This window comes from Ceratosolen solmsi, unplaced genomic scaffold (genome assembly GCF_000503995.2).
Source record: "Ceratosolen solmsi marchali unplaced genomic scaffold, CerSol_1.0 scaffold33, whole genome shotgun sequence".
NCBI lineage: Eukaryota > Metazoa > Arthropoda > Insecta > Hymenoptera > Agaonidae > Ceratosolen > Ceratosolen solmsi.
The window spans coordinates 1855445-1880206 of record NW_011948438.1 but is presented as its reverse complement, the minus strand read 5'-3'; the positions used below and the strand labels follow the sequence as shown (position 1 = coordinate 1880206).

The 24762-nt window shown below is 34.5% G+C and overlaps 2 protein-coding genes across 2 annotated transcripts in view; one reads left to right on the top strand and one right to left on the bottom strand.

Moving 5' to 3' along the window:
- LOC105365399 (chaoptin) overlaps positions 1–133 on the bottom strand; it is a 21934-nt gene extending 21801 nt beyond the window's left edge. Inside the window, 1 exon segment of the mRNA XM_011503542.1 lies at positions 40–133. Within this exon segment, the coding sequence (XP_011501844.1) occupies positions 40–133 (94 nt within the window).
- Positions 134–257: 124 nt separating this feature from the next.
- Nox (NADPH oxidase) lies at positions 258–23605 on the top strand. Its single transcript, XM_011503541.1, has 19 exons — positions 258–440; positions 9704–9798; positions 9939–10050; positions 10848–10945; positions 11025–11145; positions 11788–11938; positions 13667–13877; positions 15004–15221; positions 15708–15896; positions 17639–17832; positions 18315–18636; positions 19122–19248; positions 19354–19523; positions 19605–19740; positions 20460–20680; positions 20831–21006; positions 21396–21605; positions 22053–22256; positions 23261–23605. Exons 1-19 carry the CDS (start codon positions 258–260, stop codon positions 23456–23458), a joined length of 3336 nt encoding a protein of 1111 aa, XP_011501843.1. The 3' UTR covers positions 23459–23605.
- Positions 23606–24762: the final 1157 nt, after the last annotated feature.

The window sequence follows — 24762 nt, the reverse complement described above, 5'->3', positions numbered from 1 at the left end:
AGCAACAACTGCATCAGCAACGGGAGCATACTCGCCGACTGGAGGTGCTGTCCTCGCGAGTGCCGGACATGAGTAAGCCTGGCGCCTCGGAAGTGACGGCCAGGGTGCTCGATGCGACCGATTTCTGCCCCATCACCCATTAAATAAAGCCGAGAAACAAATAAAGCAGCCCCAGGAGACCGAGGACTGCCCTAATCCCAGCTCTAGGCATCGGACTATGAGGATAAAGTTCGTTCGGCAATTAGCCCCGTAGGATAATGGCCGGAGCAGTGAAGAACGAAGCCGCCTCCGGGTCCTGCCAGAGGATGAGCGCGATGGAGCGCGAGTGTCTGGTCGAGCGACGCAGGACGGCAAAGCTCGTCGAGTGCTCGGAGATGCTGAGACGCGACGGCACCCAAAGATACTCCAAGGAGACCTTCAAGACCCTCTTTCACAACGAGGTATGTTTGGCCGACTAATCGGCGAGCCCCTTTTCCGCCTGTCACGGGGATCTCTCGTCTCAGGGCCCAGCAGACGTTGCCGATCGCAGATGGACTTTGGCGATTCGGGAAGGAGCGTTGCTGGAAGGAGCATTCGCGAATCGAGAATTCCGAGTACTTGCAGTCTGCGTTTGCACGTATTGTAACGTTGTCATAAGCGCTCCATGTGAATTATCAAAATGCCGGCGACATTTTAAAAAGTAGCCCTTGCTGAATGGGCCCTCGGTCACCGCTGACTCGTCGTCGATTCGCTTTTTCTTAACATAATAGCGACGGCATCCAAATACGATTATGACTACACTTTGAGACTTTGTGTCGTTTATGAAAATTACCGACTCGATCATCGATCTATAAAATACTCGATCGTTCGATCGAACTCAATAACGCGTATTAATAGGTAAGGTTTCTTTATACGCCAAATGCACATCAAAGAGTTATTTCGATCCCCGAATCGGGGAAAGGGGTGCATTAGTTCATCGTTGTGTATGGGATTTAAACGGTGGTGGAAAGAGGGAATGAACTGGCAACGGCGCAGCACTATTACACTATTATCGGTAGATAAACGAGCAATTATCTCTGCCAATGCGACATCTCGGTACCATACATTACGATATAACATTTTTCGCTCTGCGTCGTTAGTATGAGCGTTGGATAAATGTATCATGAACGTTAGCTAGCTACATTTGGCAAACGATAATCGCCAAATAAATGAAAGTGACATTGCTTCATTAACCGGACCTATTTATGGCTGATTTCCCCATCTGATAAAATTAACAAATTGAAAGCATAATAATCCGTGCTTCCGTTTAACAATCTTAATGCATCGATAAACATTATGGATTCTTGAGAAAGGAGGAAATCTAACAATACTATTATGGATCTATAAATTATCCTAATTAATAACTAGTAATGAAATTCTTTACAGTCCAGTCGTCTATAAGCATATAAATATATTAATTAAACTAACTCGAGCTTAACCTTTAATGCAAAATACTTTATTTACCTAAGACTTTTTAATTTTCCATAATTGCAATTATATTATAAAAAGTTATTTCTTCTATTAATTGGATATTTGTAGAGTTGATATAAAGAGTTGGATTTTGATTTTATGCAGAACATATTTTGTATAAAATTATTAATGAATCCGATCAGTGACAAATTATTATGAAAATAATATCTCGGTTTATTAAAATCCTAATAAAAATACAAAATAAAAAAAAAAAAAAAAAGAAAAGGATGACGTATTGTTTAATAATACATTGCTTAATATTTCATTGTTTACTTATAGTATATAATCTTTACTAATTCAACATTACAAATTTTAATATTATGCTCTAATCAGTATATTTTTCTATTACAATTTTCGCCACAATTTTCCATAAAAATTTTTTTAAATATTATTAAATTTATTAAATTCAACTGTGCAATATGATGTATACATACGAAAAAATTAAAAAGAAAAAACTCTTCGTAGAAATTAAAAAGGAGCAACTAATTTTATAAAAAATTTTTTTAATATATAATAATAAATATCTCTTTATAGACGTTATTAAATAGATCGAACAGAGAACAATTCCATAATGATTAAATTGAATAATTAAATTATTTAATAACTTACGAATTTTTTTATTTCGTTTGAAATATTTGATTTCTTACCATCAAACGTAACAATTTTTGTTCTATTTTCTCCGCGAGTTTTAAAAAAATCACGTTTCTTATACAAATTCTTTTTTTGTTTTTTATTTATTTATTTTTTTCTTTATTTTTTGAAATAGTATTAATGTATTTATATATATATATATATATATAAAAAAAAAACAAAAAAAAAAAAAACAAAAAAAAAAACGCACGAATCAAGTTATTTATTTCATAATGCCACAATTAAGTAATTATAAAGTCAAGTTAAAGTCCGTAAATAAAATTGTCGGTATATTAACAAAAATTAACTGTATCATAAAATATATTTAAAATATAAAATAATAATTTTACTCAGTTTTAACAGCTTTAGACTTAATGGTTACACTATTTTTTTTATTAAGATTTAAATATTTATATTAAGATCAGAATTGCATTATTATATATTAGAAAATAATAAAAAAAAATAGAACTTCGGTTTCAATTAAAACATTATGATTGTTCTATGGTGTGATATCGAGAGCAATTTGCGCATTAATTATAAAGTATTAACAAACGTGGCACGAGGCTCCGTCATTCTCTTATTGTTATTCAGAAATAATCGTTATTATAGCCAATACTGAAAATCCAAATAATCAAAGCAACTTTCTCTGCCATTCAAAATATTCGTGTAAATAGTCGGTAATAAATGAATGACACGGAGGCGTGGAGAAACGCAAAATAGAAAGGTCTGCAACTCTTTGAAATATCCCCTTAATCCAAGGACACGCGTACGCGTAACTCTAAGCAATCATATAATAATTCATCCGAGTCATTACTGGTCTATGAAGCCCCTTGGAACTACTAACCCAAGGCCCTAATAGTCGCTTAACCGAAGATAATAGTTACCATAAAGAAATGTGATTTCGTTACTTCCCACGCGGCCACTGGCATCGAGAGCACATTATTTGCGAAAGCAGAACGAGAAATCGCGAAATCTTTTGATTTCTGCTTGCCCTTGTTATGCACTCTTTTGTCTTGGCGGTACAGCCTCGTGACGAGTTAAATATGTCAATTAACCGTGAAATGATGTTCGGCAATTTGCCAAATCATTTTATTGCGTTTAAAAAACTCTTTGGAGAGGCCAGGTGGTTGGAAAGCAAATCTATATAAATAATTAGGAATATACTTGTGGTGGCCTTGGGCGTCGATTAACTGTCGGTGTCCATTTTAATTATCAATGTCGGTGTCAATTTTATTTATTCTTCGCATATTTATACTTTCACCCTAGTTTCAATATCGAAATTTTATTGATTATTAGAACTTTATGATAAGCCGCATAAGCTATCTATTATAAAATCTATTAAATCCAAAGTTAATTACACTAGCGCATTCTTATTTAATTATTTATGTCATGTTTAAATCGATATTGTATTGTAAATGTACAATGTTTACATTGATTAGAAGTAAAATGTATTTGAAATACAGCATAATTGACTGCTCTACAAGAGAAATAATAATTCTTATACTCGCAATTGTTAATGAATTTTCAGAAGTAATAAGAAATTGGTAATATTTATTAGAAGATTTTTCCGCATAATATTCTACGTGAAAAACATTCTTTATAAACAAATAAGCTCTTTATGAATAAGCCTGCCTTTTCTTATTATGTTTCTTCTTCTGAGCAATAATGAAATGAAACTAAAATTAAATATCTTAAACTTTTTTAATTCCACATTCCGCTTGAATAGATTTAATGTAATAGAGCATTTGATTGGTCCATCGAGTTAAAAAAATTGAAGAAAAAAAATCCACTAATAATTTAATATTGGCCATATTTTTGTTGTTTCGACCGATTTATTGAAAATACTCTTAAATTTACTTTCATAGCTATGAAAGTAGCGATATTTTTCTTAAATAACACAATGTTTTCACAACGATGCTATATAAATATCATATTAAGGATATGATATTTTAGCGCTACCAATAAAAGTACGAAAAAGAACGATAAAGATAAATTGAAATTTCGCTGGCTATTAATTAAATTATTCTATTTTTGTATTATTATTATCAGTTGTATTACGAATCCAATTAGCCGATCAAAACATTCTTATTAGCCGGCTTTGTTTGCTATATTTGCCTTCGTTATTCTCATCTCCTAAAATGGAATATTTGTAAATGTATGTTTTTATTTATTTATTTATTTATTTTTTCTTTCTATTAATTCAGACTTTTGCGGTGAGTGAGATTTAGAGAAACGACGAGCTGTTCGTGCACACGTTTGCGCTAAATTAAACTTTTATATCAGCTACAGTGGAAGTACGGAGGAATTTTATCTCCCAGTGAAAGAGTAAATTTAAATTGTAAAAACGATTAGAACATTATTCGCAAATGAGTTATGTTGCCAGAATGATGTTCACTAAGATGGTTAGGGATGTTGACAACAATGAGATTGACACGACATTATGAAAGACAATATCCGATGTCAGATGGTATGAGAGTAAGCTTGTCGCGTGCTCTAACGAATCCGTGGCTTTGCTCAGCCTTTCACATAAAAAAGCCTCTCGAGGATGAGATTGCGAGGCGGAGTTGACGGTAAGCTTGACAAAGGGGAGCTTTCGCATGGCGGTCGTCCCTCGCCGAGTTAAGTTGGTGTGTGAAAGCGGGGTGAGGCACGCAGGTAGTGCGCGCGCGTTCGTGAGAGAGAGAGAGAGAGAGAGAGAGAGAGAGAGAGAGAGAGAAAACGCGCGGTAATATCGATCGAAGCGATCTAGCCGAAGGCCCGGTTCTATCAAGGCGCTCGATCGCCTCGGGCCCCGAGGCCTTGGCGTCTCCGATGGGGCTCCTTGTGCAAGCTTTTCGAGGTGCTCTCCGGACAGCCTCTTTTCTTTGTGCCGTTTCTATTTTAATTAGCCGTGGACACGCGCCCGTATCCCCGAGGGAGCGAATTCACCGCGGCCACGACGGCTAACGACCAGAGTGCCAACGCCACCTCACCAACGTCGGCTACGAAGTTGAATGATGCAGCGCTCGCTCGGTGCGCTCCCCACGTCGACATTCCTCAAAGTCAAATTTCAACGCGATGGCCAACTCTTATCCTAAATAACTAATGTCGTTTATTTAGGAAAGATGGCAAGTCCACTCTGTGTTTCTTACTCCATCTTATCCCTTATTACGCTTTGTTGTTTAATTGAGTTGACCCTTACGTGGCCGTTTAGCATGTACTTTAGTGACGAAACTTTACGAGATTCATCAAGTCGTTTATTATTCCGTAGCTACGAAATTGCAAATACGCTCGGAATAGGTTGTCACGAGTCTTAAGGGATTCTTATCAGCGCGCGTGTCTTCTATCCTCCCATAATCCTTCATTCGAAATAGCATTGAACAATATAAATAAACGGTATTCCTAGATCGTCTACAGCTCTGACTACACGATTAAACGCACAATATGAATGAATCGAATCGATATGCCCTTTATGCCCCTTTATGTCCCTTTATTGCCTTTACCGCTGTTATGAGCGTGTTTGATGTTTTTCTTTATATTAACTCGTTTTTCTTCACTTTCGCAGCCTGAAATTATTGATACATAAGCTGGCGATTCAATCTTACTAACGCACACACGCACATATGTGTATGTGCGCGCGCGCGTGTGTATATGTATATACGTATATATATATATATATATACGTAAATGGTGTAAATACGTAAATATATAAGAAAAATGGTGACAAAACTGCATTTTATTTGTTCATATATACATATATATATACGTTTCCTCCAATTATCGCAATTTTTACAAAATATCATTATTCAGCTACATTCTCGTTGTTTCATTGAAAAGTAACGTTGAACAAATAAAATGCAGTTTTGTCACCATTTTTCTCAATCTTTAAAACATTTCTAGAATGCACTTTCTAGTATAGTTTTCAATTAGATCAACGAGTTTTGTTTAATGTCTTCAAAGACCGCAAATCATTGGCCTTTTATGGTTATCTTCATTCTTATAATGACTGAAAATCGGCAACTGATTAAGTGCCTAGTTAACGCAACAATTTTTACCATTATTCTGATTATTATTATTATTATTATTATTATTATTGTTTCGCTAAACTCATGAAACATTGACGTACAAGAAGACGTAGGTTTAATGAATTATCGTGGTATGAAGCACGCGAGCAAAGTTTTGTTAAATAATTATTAAAGTTGTATTGTCTTGGCTTTGGAAACGAGACGATTTATTACCCACAATTCCAAATGTCCTTCAACGTGTTTATGTTATAATAATATTACTACTTAATGTAGGAATAAAAATATTTGAAGGAGTAATTACGGACTAGTGCTTAATATGCATCGAAGGCAATATTATACGGGCGAGATTGAAAAATTAAAATTCTTCTCTCTTTCAAAGCTTAACCGATAACTCATTATCTCATTTGAATTAATATTTCGTAAATAATCATCCGAATTGCCCAGTTCGTATGGTACAGTTTTACACTCTCAAAAAAATACGGCTGTCTTTTACAGGAAATTTATAAGGCCATAAGAGTCCAATTATCTCGTAAGGAAAACGATAAAGTCTGCGTTCACAGAAGGAGCAATTGCTGTTTTCACTTCTGTTAATTACCTATATGCAGCATACATTTTAATCCAATAGCCTACACATAAGCCTACACGCATCAATATTTATTAAATGCTCACTTTGCCAATACAGCATCGAATGCTAAATATTGACACAAATTACATGTTGGAATAAAACTTCGTTTCAATAAAATAAACGCGCACTTGCCGAAACATGTAAAACTTTTTTAATTTAGTAATAATGGCTTAATTATATCAAGAAAAAATAACAAAAATTCAATTACGAGTTCGACTAGTATAGTGAAATTGTAATATTATTGAATTGAATGCAGGCACTTATATGCAATGCCATTGGCACATAAATAAATAAATAATATTAATAATTATTAATATATAATCGTTGTAGGATATGGGTAATAATTGTCAAATTTCGTTTATGTTTATTAGATTCGTCGAGCAAGCGAAACCGTTCACCTCCCTATAAATATAAGCAAAGCTGACGCCAATCTAAATTACACAACTATGCATCCCAACATCGTAGACATTAATAGTGCGAACAGCGACCGTAGATTATCACTCATTCTTTCTCTTATTTACTTTAGCTACAGTCCATTGAAAAAGGCCGAGAAATACGTTCATTAAATCGCTCACTTTTATGGATGCATGACTTTCTATAGTAGTACTTGTCGCTATTGGCAGGGTGCGAATCAATATTAAGTATTGATTCGTCTTTTCCCGTACCCGGTTTCATAATAATAAAGATGGAGAGACTCGCGCGCGAGGCCTAAGTCTCGCCCGAGCAATTTCACGGAACTTTTCCCATCACCTTTAGATAACTACTAGTCGACTTTCTTTCAGGATGTAATGTATTATGCTTAGGATGCAACTGTGCGCACGCAACAATCGGTTATCCAAAGTTTGTCATTGTTATAATTTGTTAAACTAATTTGATGAATTTCGATGGAACGTCTCAAAACTGACCTTACTCGCTACTAATATATAAAACTCGATTTATCGTATTTTAATCATCGAAATGAATTACGAATTACATTAAATAACATTATCTTTCTCCCACCAGATCACACGATTTTTAATGCATTCTAAATACTATTGAGTATTGTTTTGCATAATTTTATAAATTATTTTACCGCATTCGATTTATTATCCATATTTTCAAATTATACAATTCCATGCAAGAGAAAATAATTCCTATAAATTATTAACTTTTAATTATTGCATTTATTTTCACGTAGTTTGATAATAACATAACTAATATTAATTAAGATAAATGTAAAAAATTCCAATAACATTGCGAAATATCGTAAAAAATAATATTAAACTAAGGTTATTTTTGCTTCTACATTCTTTTTGTATGTCCGATGTTCGTCATGTAAGATTTCATTTACCTTTCTTGAACACAAATTTAGAAATCTTCGAACTAATAAAACATCAAACTTAACTATCGACTAATTATGAATATTGGCCTTATTGTACCTATAAAATACAATAAACTACATTTTATTATTAGCAAAAACTTTATGTTTTTAGAAATTGTCTACTCGAAACAAGTGCAACTACAATCACATATTATGTTGCACATTGAATTAATTAGACGATGTGCAAAGACACAACAACGCAAAAACATCAATCAATACTCTCTCATCGACGTCTCAGAGCAATTTAAAACTAATATTATTACGAACGTAAAAAATTCAAGTAAAGTAAAGGACGAATAAATAATAACAAATAAATAACAACGACGATGGAATATATTAATTGAATATTATAATCAATTGAAATTAATCGTTTGCCACATTCGGCATAGACATATTTGGTGGCATGGTTGTCAAAACTTGTACAGTAGAAATAGTTCGTGATAAAAACATGTCTATATAAACAAATTTATATTTCCTTGTTTTATACACAGCATCAAGTTTTACACATAACGATGAATATTTTAAAGAGGGAACTACTCAAAAAGATGTCACGTTTTTTGTTAAAATGGCGAAATGTAAAGCCGCAGGGAATCCGAATACTATTTTTAATTGGACTATCGTTGTTTATAAAACACGCATTGTTCCAAATTAATACTCAGCTTATTTCGAATGCGTATCTTTTAAATTAATCTCATTAATTAATCTCTAATTGCCAAAAATAATATACACGAACATATTTACACGCGTGGGAGCTCAATTTTTCGTGAACGTTAAAGCATTAAACACGTTGAAATACATAGATTTAAATTGAAATTGAAATTTTTATATATTAAATTCAAAGATAAATTTTATTCGTGTAAAGCAATGCAAATTCTCCATCGATTTATAAGTATCCGTGTATCGTGTGATATCGTTTTTTACTTCGGCAACCCTTCCAAAGTCGAGATTCATGCAGCAATACTTATAAATTACCATAAACATTCATTATGCATTATTTATGTTGTGAAGTTGTAAAATATTTTATTATTCATGTCGTCGAGTATGCATAGAAATGATAACGCAAAAAATTCTCGTAAAATTAACAACTAAAAAAAAAGCCGAGAAAGATGTGTCAAAGTCGTGATAAATTTGCTTTAGAAGGATAAAAAAGAACGAAGCAAATGATAATTTCAATATAAATTTTTATCATTAGTTATTAATAAATTTAGCAAATTGATATTTCGTTGAACTCAAAGGGAGTGGAAATATCCAGTGAAAGCTCGTTTGAATTTGATTATCACCTACGCACCTAAATTTGAATAATATAAAGAAATGAAAATCTTTGAAAATTAAAATGTTTTTTGAAAAGTAAAAACAAGAAGAGCGAAAAAAAAGAGCAGAAGAAACGGAAGAAACTCGGTCCAATTTTATTCGTCCAGTCTCTGTATAACTATTTAAAAAGTCACATTTATCGATAATAAAATGTACACGGCTTTTTCGTCTCCTAATCGATTTCGCTCTAAAGACAATTTCATCGGCTCGCGCACACAGTACGTGAAATAGCATGTAAATTAATTATCAACCAAACTGAAAACATAATAAGCCAATGAATTCCAGGTGTTCTTGGAGAAGCTGTTCACACTGTTCGATCAAAATCGGGAAGGATGGTTAAAACAAGACGAATGGATTGAATTCCTGAAAGGCAGACTGATGTAAGTCTTTTTCCGTTCTTTATTATCGTCTTCCTTTGACGTCTCGAGCGATTTCGTCGCCGGACGTGCAGCTCCGGCTATAAGCCCGAGAGCAACGGCGACTACAGATTTATGTGCCTTTTGGCTTTGATCACTTTCAGTACTGAGAAGCAGAATGACTTTGTCGACCAAATCGAGAGCGTGGCTTACGTACTTTGCGGTGAGGAGTCGGTCAATTTCACCACATTCCGACAGATATTCCACGCCAAAGGAGTAAGCCCACAATAACGTTTAAACGTTTCCTTTTTTTTTCTCTACTTTTCTTGCCCTCGCCTCCAGTAAATATCAATCCTTGTAGGGATAACGAGGTGTAAATACTAAGGTTTATTTGATATTTTATCCGAAGAAATAAAATCTATGGCTTAACTTTGATCTTCGGCATATAATTATGCCTTTACACATACAATTTACAATAGGAGAGTAATTTTTAATAAAATAAAACAAAAAAAAAAAAAAAAAACAAAAAAAAATAATAAAAATTAAAAAAAATGTCAAAGATTTCTGTCATAATTAAGTACAAAAGGCAGCACTTTAACGCAATAAAAGTTATGTCAATCTTCTCGATAATTCTCAATAAGCAAGCCATTCTTAAGAATGAATTAACAACGATTATAACTATTAGTCGAAAAAATTGTTACTTTAATAATTATCGCTACCTCGTTTGCACTACAATTGCATTTTATTATAAAAAAAAAAAGAAACAAAAAAAGAAACAAAAAAAAGATAAACAAAAAAAGAAACAAAACAAAAAAAAACAAAAAAAAAACATTAATTTTACTTTCCTTACTTTAAGCCAAAACAGTGTAATAATTAATTATTCTTCGGCTTATAATCGTACGTAAAGTGAGAAATCTGTAGAGTTATATATTTACATTATATTAAGCTCTCAAAATACTTTTAAAAGAATTTACTTGCAATATTCAATAAACAACATTACAAATAGCTCTTTGTATGAATATATATATATATATATATATATATATATATTACATATGACTATATGATTACAGATTATTGAAAAATTACTTAAGCTCATCGATATAGAATGTACAGGATATGCAACACCTGAGCAAATAATGGAATTTATTTCTTCAATCACTAATCCAAGGTACATCTCAACCGTCATTTATTAAGATTAGATATTTAGAATATTAAATATGTTAAGTTGAGTGAGATTTGCATTTTAGGGCGAGAATTGGCTTTGACGAACGCAATTTAGAATGGTTGGAAAAAATATTTAAGCAAACCGTTGGAAACGAAAAAGAGATAAGACGAGAGGAGTTCAAAAAAATTGTTACATCAAAAAATGTAAATATATTTTTTTATTATATTATAATTGTTAGTGAATAATTTTATAAGTACTGTCAAATTTTCATAACAAGAGATTAGAAGAAAAAGAAATAAAATCTAACAAAATTAAATAGTTAAAAAGCAATTTTATAAAAGTATTTATTTACTATTATTTGTTATTTAGTTTTTATTGGTATTGTAGTATTTTTTTTTTTTTTTTGTATTAGTAATAGTAATATTATTAATTTGTTTTTTCTACCGAAATTTAAAGAAATGGTTTTAAAGTATTTAAATTCTGAACTTGTCGCATCTGAAAGTACCAAAAGATTTTTTCATTTTAAAGCTGATGATAATTGTTTAATATTAAATACAACATTACTCTCCATTAATCTCCATTCTAATATATTTTTTTTAAATTTCACAATAACGACAGAGAAGGTTTATTTGGAAAAATTAGTGTAATAATGTGCGTAAAATATTCGTGACTATTTAAACATTATGACTTCATTAATACAAGTAGATGATTACATTATATATATATATATATCCACTAAATACTTGTTATAAATAAATAATTTTTATCGTCTTTATGCCTACGCATTGGATAGTCATTTCGCTCTATCATCACGTATACGTTAAATAAAAAATAAATTTTTCTAGCCGTTCTTTACCGAAAGGGTCTTTCAAATTTTCGACAAGGACAATTCCGGGACAATATCGTTACAGGAATTCCTCGATGCGATGCACCAGTTTGCCGGAAAGTCACCCGATGACAAAATTAGATTCCTCTTCAAGGTCTACGATATTGATGGTCAGTTTAGTTTTTTAATAGAAATTTTATGAGCTTTAATAAATTTCCAAAAGCATTTTGGTCGGATGAGAAGCTAAAATCGTTAACTATTTATAAAATTCATTCAACTGCAAAATATATTATGCAATCGATAGACCGGTGATTATGTAAGATGCTTAAGACTAAAAAAATTTGATTCGTGCGTGAAACCTCCATCAAACGATCTTAGTGCACATTCAAAATGCTATAATTATGTTTCTTTTTACAAAAAGACGGTTAGTTATGTTGATTTCTCTTAATAAAATGCTATAGGCACACGCAGTTTCTATATTTCCGTAGTAATCGTCTTTTTTCCGAATCGAACGGTATCCATATCGTATCTCTTCTGATTATTTATTAATTTATAATATAGAAATTTCCGTTATTTTCGATATTATTCTAAACAGTAGTATTTTTGCAGAAAATTAATAAATGAAAAAATTAATAAAATATAATATAATAAATAAATACTAAAGATTAATGCAGTTCGTTAGTTCAACTTATGACCCAATAAAAGCTTAAACGTTAAATAAAATAAGCTCAAAACACTATTTTTCATTGATCATATTTAATCTAATCTCTAAATATTAATTATTAATATGTTTAAAAAATCAGCCTTGCATACAAAGTTTATGCATTTTATCCGGAGATATTTTCATTTAGAACGTAGTGTTTGTATCACACGAATGAAGCGCGATAATAACGTAAATTAATTTTTATAAAAACATATAATTGCATTATTAATCTGTGTAGTTAGTCGTACATTATATTACAAATTAATTTTGACTACCGTCAAATATAAAATTTTTTAGCATTATGTAGCTGCAATTGACAATAGTTTTATTTAACATAATATGAGTTTGAAATTTACCTTTCCATCTAACGAAGATCAATCGATCGAGCCAAAACTAATAATTTGTATGCTGATACGAATGTAGATGTTGAAAAAGTTTTTTTTTCCTTTTTTTTTTCCTTCTTTTTTTTTTTTTTTTTAAATCCTAATTAATGATAATCCACGATGATATCGTAGTTTGAGAAGTATCGTGCCTTTGGATCACCGATATATTTAAACTTATGCCGGATTAAGCGCAATGTAGCCTAGGTCGGAGCAGAAATCCACGAAAATCTTGAATAATTTCATCCTTACTTTGAAAAAAAAAAAAAAAAATAAATAAATAAATAAAAATCCCTCTCTTGCGCGTTCGCTAAAAATATATAAAATGCAGTTATTATACTTTTACAAGACATATGAAAAGAACGATTGGCCATCGATAAATCTGCATTGGAATTTCTTTGCGCGAAAGAAAAATATTATTTCATTATTCTAACGCGTATGAAAGACTGCTTCCCAAGCCAGTTTCGTCAAAGCGAGAAATTTAATGTCGCAAGCGTTGCTAAATAAACGTTGCAAATAAGCTAAAAGCAGTATCGTGTATTTAGATGATACCCACTCGAAGTTCCGAGTCGGCGTTGAGAGAGTGAGAGAGAGAGAGAGAGAGAGAGAGAATGAGAGTGAGAGAGAGAGTGAGAGTGAGAGTGAGAGAGAGAGAGAGAGTGAGAGAGAGAGAGAGTGAGAGTGAGAGAGAGAGAGAGAGAGAGCGAGAGAGGGAGAGAAGGGCCATTTCGGTTAATGTCGGCCCGAGCACAAGTTCCAAGTGTTCACATTAACGGCTCGACCTTTTGTGCCGTGGGGACTTTGTCATCCTCTAGGCGACGGCCTGATTCAGCTGCGAGAGCTCGAGCACGTGTTGCGCGCCTGCATGGAAGAGAACGGCATGCGGTGCAGCGACGAGCAAATCGAGGAGCTGACGACAGCCCTGTTCGAAGACGCCGACCAGGGCAACCGGGGCGCGATCACCTTCGAGGCTCTCAAAAGGCAACTGGAGAAGCACGACGGCCTACTGGAAAATCTCACCATTAGGCAAGTCAATTAGACCACGACGACCATTATATGCCGCGAACAGTCGTTAGTTCGAACGGTCGGCCATACCTCGCACTTTTTCTTCCTTCTCTCTTTGTAATCCAGTTCAGCGGCTTTTTTTCCCTTACGTTCGCGCGAGCTCCGCGCGTATCCATTCCCGGACGCCGATACTTAATTATTTTATAATATTGTTGGCAATCGGCAGTACTCGCTCGCCGGCCCTTTTCGAATTTGTCCTTTAAAATTACTTTTATAAAGATTTTTTATCAAGTTCTTTAATACTCGCCGTCATTTATTATTATTGTTGTTGTCGTTATTATTATTATTATTATTATTATTATTATTATTATTATTATTATTGTTATTATTGTTATTATTGTTATTGTTATTGCTATTATTGTTATTGCTATTATTGTTATTATTATTAATACATCTTATAGGCAATTACAATAAGATGATCGATATTCTATAAAATATTCGTTCAGCGCTTAGTAGGATAAATGAGTTTACATTAATCGCGCTAACAGCTTCTTTCCCAGATTATCTGACAATCTAAAACATTAAAATATCTATATTTTTTTTAATAGTTAAATAAAGTAAATGAATGATTAATAAGATTCTGCTTCCCAACTCATTTTAAAGTAACGTTCATCGAGTTAACGTTAACCTTCGCTTCGCTAATAAATTCAACAAAAACGACATTAAAACTGCAAGAGATATGTCGAATTACAGAATTATTGAACGAATGAGCTCGGAGACTTGTGATTGTTACTATGATTGTTGAAGTAATTGAATTTGCAGGATTTGAAATATTTCAATAAATGAGTAAAATATTAGACATTGTAGCAGCGCGTATATATTAAATAAAATTCATGATTTAGTTAAAATAATCAAGATTTATCGAATGCGGCATACTGAATAGTTCATTAAGAATGGCTTTTTATTTTAATTTCGATATAATTTAGTGCAATAAATCATTTAATCATCATTTAAATGTCCAATTGGGGCATAAAAAAACTTCCATTAATATCAATTGCTCTATCCATTTGACGCTTTAAATATTATAATTATAAATAAAATACACGACACGCATCTTATCATTTTATTTTTGTTTTGAATTTTTTAGCATAGACAGATGGTTGGTGCCTCCAAAACCAGAAGAACCAAAAACGTTCCTTCCTAAACAATTACGACCATATCAATTAACGAAACCATATTTAAAAAATAATTATGTAAAAATTGCATTTATATCGACATTCATAATAATCAATCTTGCACTTTTCGTATCGAGAGTCTATCAATACAGACATGCGAATGGATATGTGATTTTGGCACGAGCTTGTGGTAAGATTATGATCTAATAATTTAACTTATGTTAGGGCTTATTTTAGAATAATAATGATGAGAAACGAGGCAAATGACATAATACAACTGTCGCTGTGACAAATAAAAATTTTAAAAATTTTAAACCCTTTGATCTCAGCCTGACTTTTATAGATGAGCCTCGATTATTAATCGATTGATTCAAACACTGCTTTTGCGTGTGTGCGTGTGAGAAAGATAAGGTATCAAGACATCGTTTGGGCGAATAGCAAGGCATTTTATTTCCTAAAAATTCAATGCTCCTGCAGTGCCTAAAGGAAGAATTTCAAAACACTTTCGACAACAGTGTTCCTCCATCTATCCAATAAATATATCAATCAATATGAACGTAAAAACTTAACTTTATCTAAACGAGAGATATATAAATTGCGGTACTTCGATAGCCATTATTTGCCCTTCCACTTCACTTAACACATCAATTTATTATTATTCTTCGATTGCTTTTAGGACAATGCCTCAACTTTGATTGTATGTTCATCCTCGTGCTGATGCTTCGACAGTGCATCACATTTCTTAGAACTCATGGATTCAGTTTCGTTCTACCATTGGATAATCACATATATCTCCATAAAATGACGGGGGCCCTCGTTGGCATACTCAGTCTTATTCACACCCTCATGCATCTACTCAACTTCGGTATGTTTGCTTACGTAAATGAAAGAACGTCATTTTAATGATCGCTCGTAGGGAATATGGCAACTTCCAGGCCTTAGATCAATTATCGATCGACCATCGCTCACGGATATACGGATAATTAATTTGCTTTCTTGTTAATTATTACATCCTATTAATACGACAGAGTTGTATGCAGATCGAACGATTACATAAAGTCCATGATTTTCTACAAATGTATATTTATTTTATCAACTCACGCGAGTGTATCAATGTCAACTAAAAACGACCTATTAGTGGCCGTGCAATAAGATTAGATTAAATAAAGCATTTTCTCCATACACGCTTAAACTAATTACAGTATTAACTGACATACATTATACAATTGTTAATATATAGTCGTGTAATTTAAAGTTTAATTATTTTTCTCTCTCTCTTTTTTTTTTTTTTTTTTTTTTTTTTGTGTTTCTATGTTCTTTCGTGGTTTTTTTTTTCTTTCCTTTTTCTTAATTATAAATGAAAGCAAAACAATTTCTGAATTAATGGCAAATTATCAATTAAAGACATAGACAAGAATATCACTTTTTGACTACGGTTTTATTAATTAATATTATTGTCTATTATTTACAAGTAAAACCAGCGTTTGGTATTATTATAGCGCCTTTGAAATCTAAGGAATTCTTTAAGAAATAAGGGGAAAAAAAAATCTAAGGATTGGAAATCTAAGATTTAGCCATACAACTTTAAGCTAAATTGTAAACGAGTGTTGTTAAATGTTTCAAATTAACAAAGATCACTGTACCGCTACTATTTTTCTCATTAATTATAACAACAAAACAAAAACTCAATTAGATAAATATGGCAATTAGAGTATCAATTACAATTATTTATAACAATAAATTCTTTAATAAGCGTGGACATGTCAACTGTCACAGTGCAATTCCATAAATTGCCCTACAAATCTGGTCGTTACTTGTAATTAATAGCACGCAAATGATTTGTACTTTCGTAATAAGACTTTATTGACATTGATTGATATTATCGCGATAAAAAAAAAATTATGAAACGCGTTACTACGATAAGTCGAGAAAAGAGCGAGATTTTTTTTTTTTGTCATACTTGGTACACATAATACATATTAGACATATATGCGTATGTACACAGTTGAGAGTGAGAGTGAGAGTGAGAGTGAGAATGAGAGTGAGAGAGAGAGAGAGAGAGAGAGAGAGAGAGAGAGAGAGAGAGAGAGAGAGAGAGAGAGACGGATATAGTGGTACCGGACTATCTTATCGCTAAACGAATGTATTTAAGCCTTTGGTCGGATCATTTATACAGACATTTACGAGACAGTCTCGTGCAGCTTAATTGGCCTAATTTTAATTTATCTTTACGATGCTAGAAATACAAGAAGCGAATAGCAGTTTCCGTATTCGTTTATTGAAATGTAATAAATAAAAAGAAATAATGGTACCGAGCCTCGTCAATTTATCCGCCGATTTTTTATTGATCTTACACGGTGCGTTAAAGTCTATGTTTTTTATAAGCGCCAATGTCTCGCTCGAGCTTACGCTATTGCTCGTCGACTCCTCCTCGGCCTCGCGGACATCCTCTCGCTAGTGTTTAGGGATCGCACTCGCAGGTACCGCTGTGACAGCTAAATCATTGCCAATCAAGGGCGAGCCACGATCGAACGCGAAGCCGCCGTTAGCCTGCGAACGTCAATAAAGTCAGCGTCAGTTAATTGCTCGCGGCTGGAATTTACGTAGGGACGATCGTCATCAAGGACGAGCACCTGAACAGCGCCAATTACACGATGTCCGAGTGGCTGCTGACAAGTCGACCCCGGCTCTTTGGCCTCGTCGCCGGCGGTGCCAATCCCACGGGTGTCGCCTTGATCGTCATCCTCGCCGTCATGAGCGTCTGCTCGATGCCCTTCGTGCGCAGGGGAGGCTGCTTCGAGGTACGATACAACCACGATCCTCGCACAATCCTATTTCGCGGCCGATGCTTCCCTCACCACCGTGGCTCCCCGGTCTCTTTCACTTTCACCATGCAATAATCGCACGCTTTCTTACACGCGCACGCGTGCTCACTCGGAGATATTATGACGTGGGAACGTTGCAGCTTCCGCTTACCGAAACGATGACGATGACGATGGCGATGGCTTTTTTTCTACGCGGAAGGCTACGAGAATAAAAGATCATCGTCCTTTAATGAACTACGGGGCTATTTAATCGACAAGCACCTGCAATTCGAATCCTCTCTCTTTGGCGCAAAGCCCACCCCACCTACGCTACTAACGGATTACCGGACCTACGGTATTACGCAAAATAATCTTACAACGCGTCCATGTCCGATAAGAATTGTTTGTAAAATGTCACCCCACCCCGTCCCACCCCGCCCCACCCCTCCCCACACCACCTCTCACAATATCTTGCGTAGGTCTTTTATTGGTCGCATTTGCTCTACGTGCCCTTTTGGATACTCACGATATTCCACGCTCCGAATTTCTGGAAATGGTTCGTCGTTCCGGGCCTAATATACGCGGTCGAGCGCATCCGTCGACTGGCTTGGGTGGAAGCCCAGCGTGGCAAAACTTACATAAGCTCGGGTCTGCTGCTGCCGTCCAAGGTCACGCACTTGGTCATCAAAAGGCCGCCGAACTTTGACTTCCGACCAGGTGACTACGTCTTCGTTAACGTCCCCGTCATCGCCAAGTACGAGTGGCATCCATTCACCATTAGTAGTGCGCCCGAGCAGGAAGGTACGTACCGTTTCTTTTTGTCAATCTCATTTTCGTTCGATGATTATCCAGTTGGACTCTCCGCTCGTCAAGACATTGAAATTACAACAACAACAACAACAACAACAACAACAACAACAACAACAATAAAATAAACATAAATAAATAAATCAATAATGCACGGATAATACAAAAGTTTTATCTTATTGTTGCATTAGCTAGCGATATTTGGCGTATTTTGTTGAATTATCGTGCCGATAATTGTGCAATTAACGTGCCGGCCACAAGTCATTTGACTTTTTCTAAAACCTGGCCACACTTCTACCGACATTTAATATCGAATGCCTACGTGTCAATAGTAAAACTAACATTTTAATTTGCAATATTTAGAAAAGCTTAAGAGGCATTAAGAGATGCGCGAGTAGGCGTAGCTATCAATGTTCGAGCATTGAATAAACTATTAAGCAATAAGTTAATGAAATTAATTATTCCTCTTTGTTCGACAGAGTACATGTGGTTGCATATTCGTGCTGTCGGTGAGTGGACCAATAGTCTATATTATTATTTTGAAAAGGAACAGCAGAAGCTTCATCGAGGCGATGTTTTACCCGTCGAAAATACCAGAAAAACACCGTAAGAATAAATGTTATCCTTACGTTTCATCGTTTTGCAAAGCGCGCTGTTTCTTCATAATATACCTTTGTAATATCAACGACTTTTAACTCCGCATAAATCTAGGTGCAAAGTCGTAAAAACTATTCCAAACCTACTGGAGAAGAAATTTTCCACGGATTCGCTCGATGATCCAAGGGGCCTAATAAATCCAGTTTTTCTACCGGATCATGAAAAGACATCGTCATCAAATCCCACGATAAGTTCTCCATCCACATTTTCCATGGCTACCGAATGTAAACGATTATTGTTTATCGCATGATTATGATGTTTATCGCTGAATTACAAGTGAACAAATTGATTTGTGTCCGTTTTAGCGAACAACGCTCGAGCCGGTCCTATGCGTGAAAAAAAGCTGCACCAGCTTGTTTTAACTAGCAAAATGCCCCTTGAGAAGTCATTCTCGATGCCCGATATGCAAACTAAAACGAAAAAGAGACAAAGAATGATTGTGTAAGTCAACAAATTCGAACTGTTAAGGCGCGCTTTCATCGGGCTACATAATTTTATATGACAAACATACGTCCGATATTAACACAATCTTAGCAAACTTTACTAACTTATCCAAACGATCAAAATTGAACTAACAAGCATATCTCGGTCGTTAATAACTTGCCTCTAAATATTTTATTAACAATCCGAGTGACAAACATTATAAAATACTTGTTTAAATATTGTCATATTAAAGCTTCTTATTTACTTTAATTGGATTATTAAGAGGAATTTAATTGAAAATCTCAATAAGTAACGCAGGAGTGTCAGTCAGCATGGTGTGAGGCAAATGGTTTCTCTAATATGTGCTTTATCATTATGAATTATATCGTTTATGGGCATTCGGCATTCACTGTTGAAAATAAATAAGTTAATTGCCACTCGTCGACAGTGTGTCCACGTAATTTAATGATTTCTGACATAACGATAGCCTTGCTTGCATATTGAATTAATTCTGAAAAATCGCAAGCACGATTAGCTCTAATCGCTAATCTAATTAACAACTGACACGAAATAAATACATTGTATTATCATCAATTTCTAATATTAATAATAATTATATAATAAATACTCGATACAATCAGAATCGAATATTGATCGCTTGAAAGCGATTTACGATAAATTCACAGTTGGTTTAATCATATATTAATTAAACGTTCGTTTTACATTTTTTTCAACAGACTTCGTGATTACATGAGGTCCGAGTCTGAGAAAAGTTTCGACGAATGTTCGATGCGCCGTGCAAGATTAAAATCACTCGGCTTGGCTTATCTTAGTCCACAAAATAAATCATTGGCACAAAGCTTTCGTTATATGCGCACCAAACCAACCATCATAGCATTTAAAACTCCGAGTTTGGAGAATTGCGAGTATGAAATTCCTTCGTCAGCAACAAAATCAAGTGAGTTACTTAAAAGTAAATTCTTAGTGTACGTATTTCATTTTTGACCGCTACCTTAAATTAACAACCAGAGAGATTATTTTAATTAAAATTGCTTAAATGTGAATCGCTAATCTTGCGGAACGTAAAGTTAATAATGGTAAATCGTAGCTATGAACGAAGATGATGAAAAATCGATGGCAGGTTGTTTGCCAGCAGCCGCGGAAGAAGGCAAAGTTGGCAAATTGTATGGAGAAAAGAGAGAAATAAGCTGTTTCAGTGGCGTAAAGTGTGAAATCTCTGTCCATACGAACGGGATAAATTATCCCGTTGGCAAGCCTCTTGAGGTACGTGTGCACACATACTGATTAAGAACTAAACGGCGTTATATTAATTGAATGAAGAAATTGTCGTTTCTAATGAATAAGACCCTCGTATTTATTATATTTAAGCATACATCCAATCAATAATGTTTCTTTTCCTATTTTAAATCGAGCCGAACAATAGTTGCGTGTGCGCATGCAGCCAACAAATTATCGCGCACATATTCGTTTCATTCGATAATCATGATCAATGTCACTTACCACTACATACAAAAGTATACATTTACCCTCGTTATTATTATTCTTGTGATAATACGACAACAGCCATAGTCGTTTGTCGCAAAACTACTATTACAACGTTAATAAAAGCAAAGTGCAACAATGTCGCCCCCGAATTTCTTTCATTGCCACAGATTTACCTGGATGGGCCGTACGGGGCCCCGTCCAGTCACATATTCCAGGCCCAGCACGCGGTCCTCATAGCAACGGGCATCGGGGTCACGCCGTTCGCCTCGTTGCTCCAGTCGATAATGCATCGCTACTGGAAGGCTCGGCATACCTGTCCCAAGTGCTCCTTCGCTTGGTCCAGCGAGATACCCGCCACGGTCATGAAGCTCAGAAAGGTGATTTGGGAATTGGCAATGCGGATAAGATCAGACCACTCCGTATTGACATTCGGCATTTCATACGCTTGACAATAATGGTCGATGGTGAGGCTCGCGACCGTCGCTTCTCACACGACTGACATACCGCCCACCACTACCAATACGCCATTAGCATTGATTAGCTTGAAACGCACTCGCTCTAGGGCTCTTGGGCATTATTCGATTTGCCTAATCGCCGATCGCCAGCACTCGGAATCTCAAGATCATCGCGACATCACGTTTGCTAATAATGCCAACGCGCCGCTTCTTCCGAATAAAAAACGGTCGTTTAATTAATCCGCGCGTGCCCATTAACACAGCATCCCAACGAGATTATCACTACGATAAGGTCGATGCGGGAGCTTAGGTGGCGTCAAGCCAACGGCGCGACAATGTAGAGCTTATGGATTTTATTTTTGTAAAAAGGTGGACTTTTTCTGGATCAACAGAGATCAGCGCTCGTTCGAGTGGTTCGTCAACTTACTCTCGCAGCTTGAGATTGAGCAGGCTGAGCTCGGCGTGACAATGGAGCGTTTTCTCGAGATGCACATGTATATAACCAGCGCCCTACAAAAGAGCGACATGAAGGCTGTGGGACTGCAACTCGCCCTGGATTTGCTCCACGAGAGGGTGAGTCATTTGGCATAGTACGTCCGTTAAGCGGAGCAAGCCAAGTATTTTGCCTGCAAGCATTTTTTTTTTTTTTTTTTTTTTTTTTAATCACCTTTCTCATCATTCGCGCGTACGCGAAGAACTTGAAACATTACTCTCGATTAATATAAACCGTAGCTTTGTCTAGGGTTTAGGGCCGGTAATGACAAAACTACGTTTCAGCTCGTTGAAACATATATATATATATATATTTAGTCTATTGTATGATGAATATAGTGTAGATGTGTGCCAACGCTACGTACTTTTACTTGTTTTAATTTACCGTTTAAGATCTAATAGCGAGCGAATTAGCCAATTTAGTATTAATTTTTCTCTTCTCCATCAATACGATACATCAGGCTTCACTATTAACGACGTGCGTTCTGCAATAAATTTGTCTTGAAATTCGCCAAAACGACTTTATTATCGAGGAATTTGAACTCAATTCAGAACAGAAAAATTTCTTTAATTTTTTTTTTTTTTTTTTTTTATATATATATTTAATTAGCTCGCTAAATTAATAGATATTGACCCATAATGCTAAGTGATAAAATTGTAGCGCGAGAGACCGAGGAGAATACACCAATTTTGCAGTCAATTACATAACGTCGTTAAAGTAAAGTGATTATTAAGTAAAGTGATATAAACTATAAACACTTGAATTATGCAGTATTACGTAAGCACTATCGTCCATAATTTTCTCTCGGCATTTACACGATAGGTATACAATGATATAGTTGTAACTTATGTTATAATTGTCAATTAATGGTAATCGAAAAGCAATTGTTTGCGAGGCAATTTTCCAGTCCATTGGCAATAATACAAAAGATGTTCGAGCAATCCCTACCATTGAACGGGAGAGCTCGCACGTACACGCATATATATATACATATATATATATATATATATATATATATATATATATAATTATGCAAGAAATAATATGTTCGGTTTGTATAAAAGACTTTGTGTATAATTTGCAGGAGAAACGGGATCTTATTACTGGCCTAAAGACGAGAACAAATGCTGGCAGACCCAATTGGGATAAAGTATTTAAGCAGCTACAGGATCGCAAAAAGGGAAAGATTACAGTCTTTTACTGCGGCCCGCCACAACTTGCCCGCATTCTACGCTACAAGTGCGACCAATTCGGCTTCAACTTCCGCAAAGAGACATTTTGAACGAACGATTTACGAATTTGCATTGAAACGATGTCTTTGTCGCAAGTATCGAGTCTCTCTTGCCACCTGTAAATGTAAATGCCTATATTATGCGCAAGCAAGAGCAGCTCTCGCATTGCTTTCAACAACTTTTTTCCCTCTTAATTTCCATTCTATTTCGTGTGTCGGTATTGGTGCTCGAAAGACCATACATCGATAAAATAAACAAGCGCGCGTCCATTTCAAATAACAATATTGTTATTATTAATAAATATTAGCGGGCATTTTTCGGCGTCCTGGGATTATGACGAGGGCCCGAGACTATTATATTGTAATAATAAATTATAATAACCAACTGTCTAAGCTCTTAATTTAACATTAAAACAGATCGAGCTGAATTGATGAAAATTTCAATGCAAATTCATCACCGTCGTCACCCATATGAAATACAAATTATTTCAAAAGAAATTTATTATAGTGTCCTGTGCAAGCGAGCAAAAGTTATTATAGAAATAAGAATAATTACGAATCGATATGACTTGGCTTATACTCTTCTTAAATTTTTTCTACTAATTTTCCAACAACTTTTGGAGAAATTGTACTTTGAACATTGTAACTGTATAGGGCTATTACGATTTTTCTTTCCCTTTCACTAGTCACATTACGAGCGCCACGTTTTATGTAATTCTATTCGTATGTGATGGCTATTGTCCTCTTAAAATTTTTGAAAATTATATTGTTTAAAGGATGCAAAATTTCTTTCAAAATAAACTTCTTTGTAACGCATCTACCAACGTTCCTGACAAATGCTTTGGCTTTTGTCAATTTAAATATTTAATTACTCCAAGTTTAATGCAAATTTACTCAATGAAACTCGAATTTATTATTATATTAAATTTTTATTTTTACAATATAAATTTCAACTAATATCGTTTCTAATACAATGATCATTGGATACTTCGAAATTATCGACTCGATTACCTTTTATGTAAACTCAAAAAATATGATTTATATCATAATATTCGGTATATTTTTATATTCTCTATATAGTATGAATTTAATAATTCATCCGAGCTTAATGATTTGATAGAAAATAAATAGCCCAATTAAATGAGAGTTACAAATTACTTGACTAATCATCGGCATAATAGATATTCCGTTGAAGAATAAGTTATTCATCGATAAGGCAGCATTTGAAATTTGACAATTAATTTCTTTACAATACGTTCTCTCACTCGTTTCGATACAGTTTGATACAACAACACATAACAATTAATCATAATTGTTCAATAAATTACTATAACAAATAATTACACATATGTGGT

Coding starts and splice junctions, on each gene's coding strand:
- Nox (XM_011503541.1), top strand. CDS start 258: ATGGCCGGAGCAGTGAAGAACGAAGCCGCCTCCGGGTCCTGCCAGAGG. Junction 11,939..13,666: donor CAAGGTCTACGATATTGATG/GTCAGTTTAGTT, acceptor GTCATCCTCTAG/GCGACGGCCTGATTCAGCTG. Junction 13,878..15,003: donor CTGGAAAATCTCACCATTAG/GCAAGTCAATTA, acceptor TGAATTTTTTAG/CATAGACAGATGGTTGGTGC.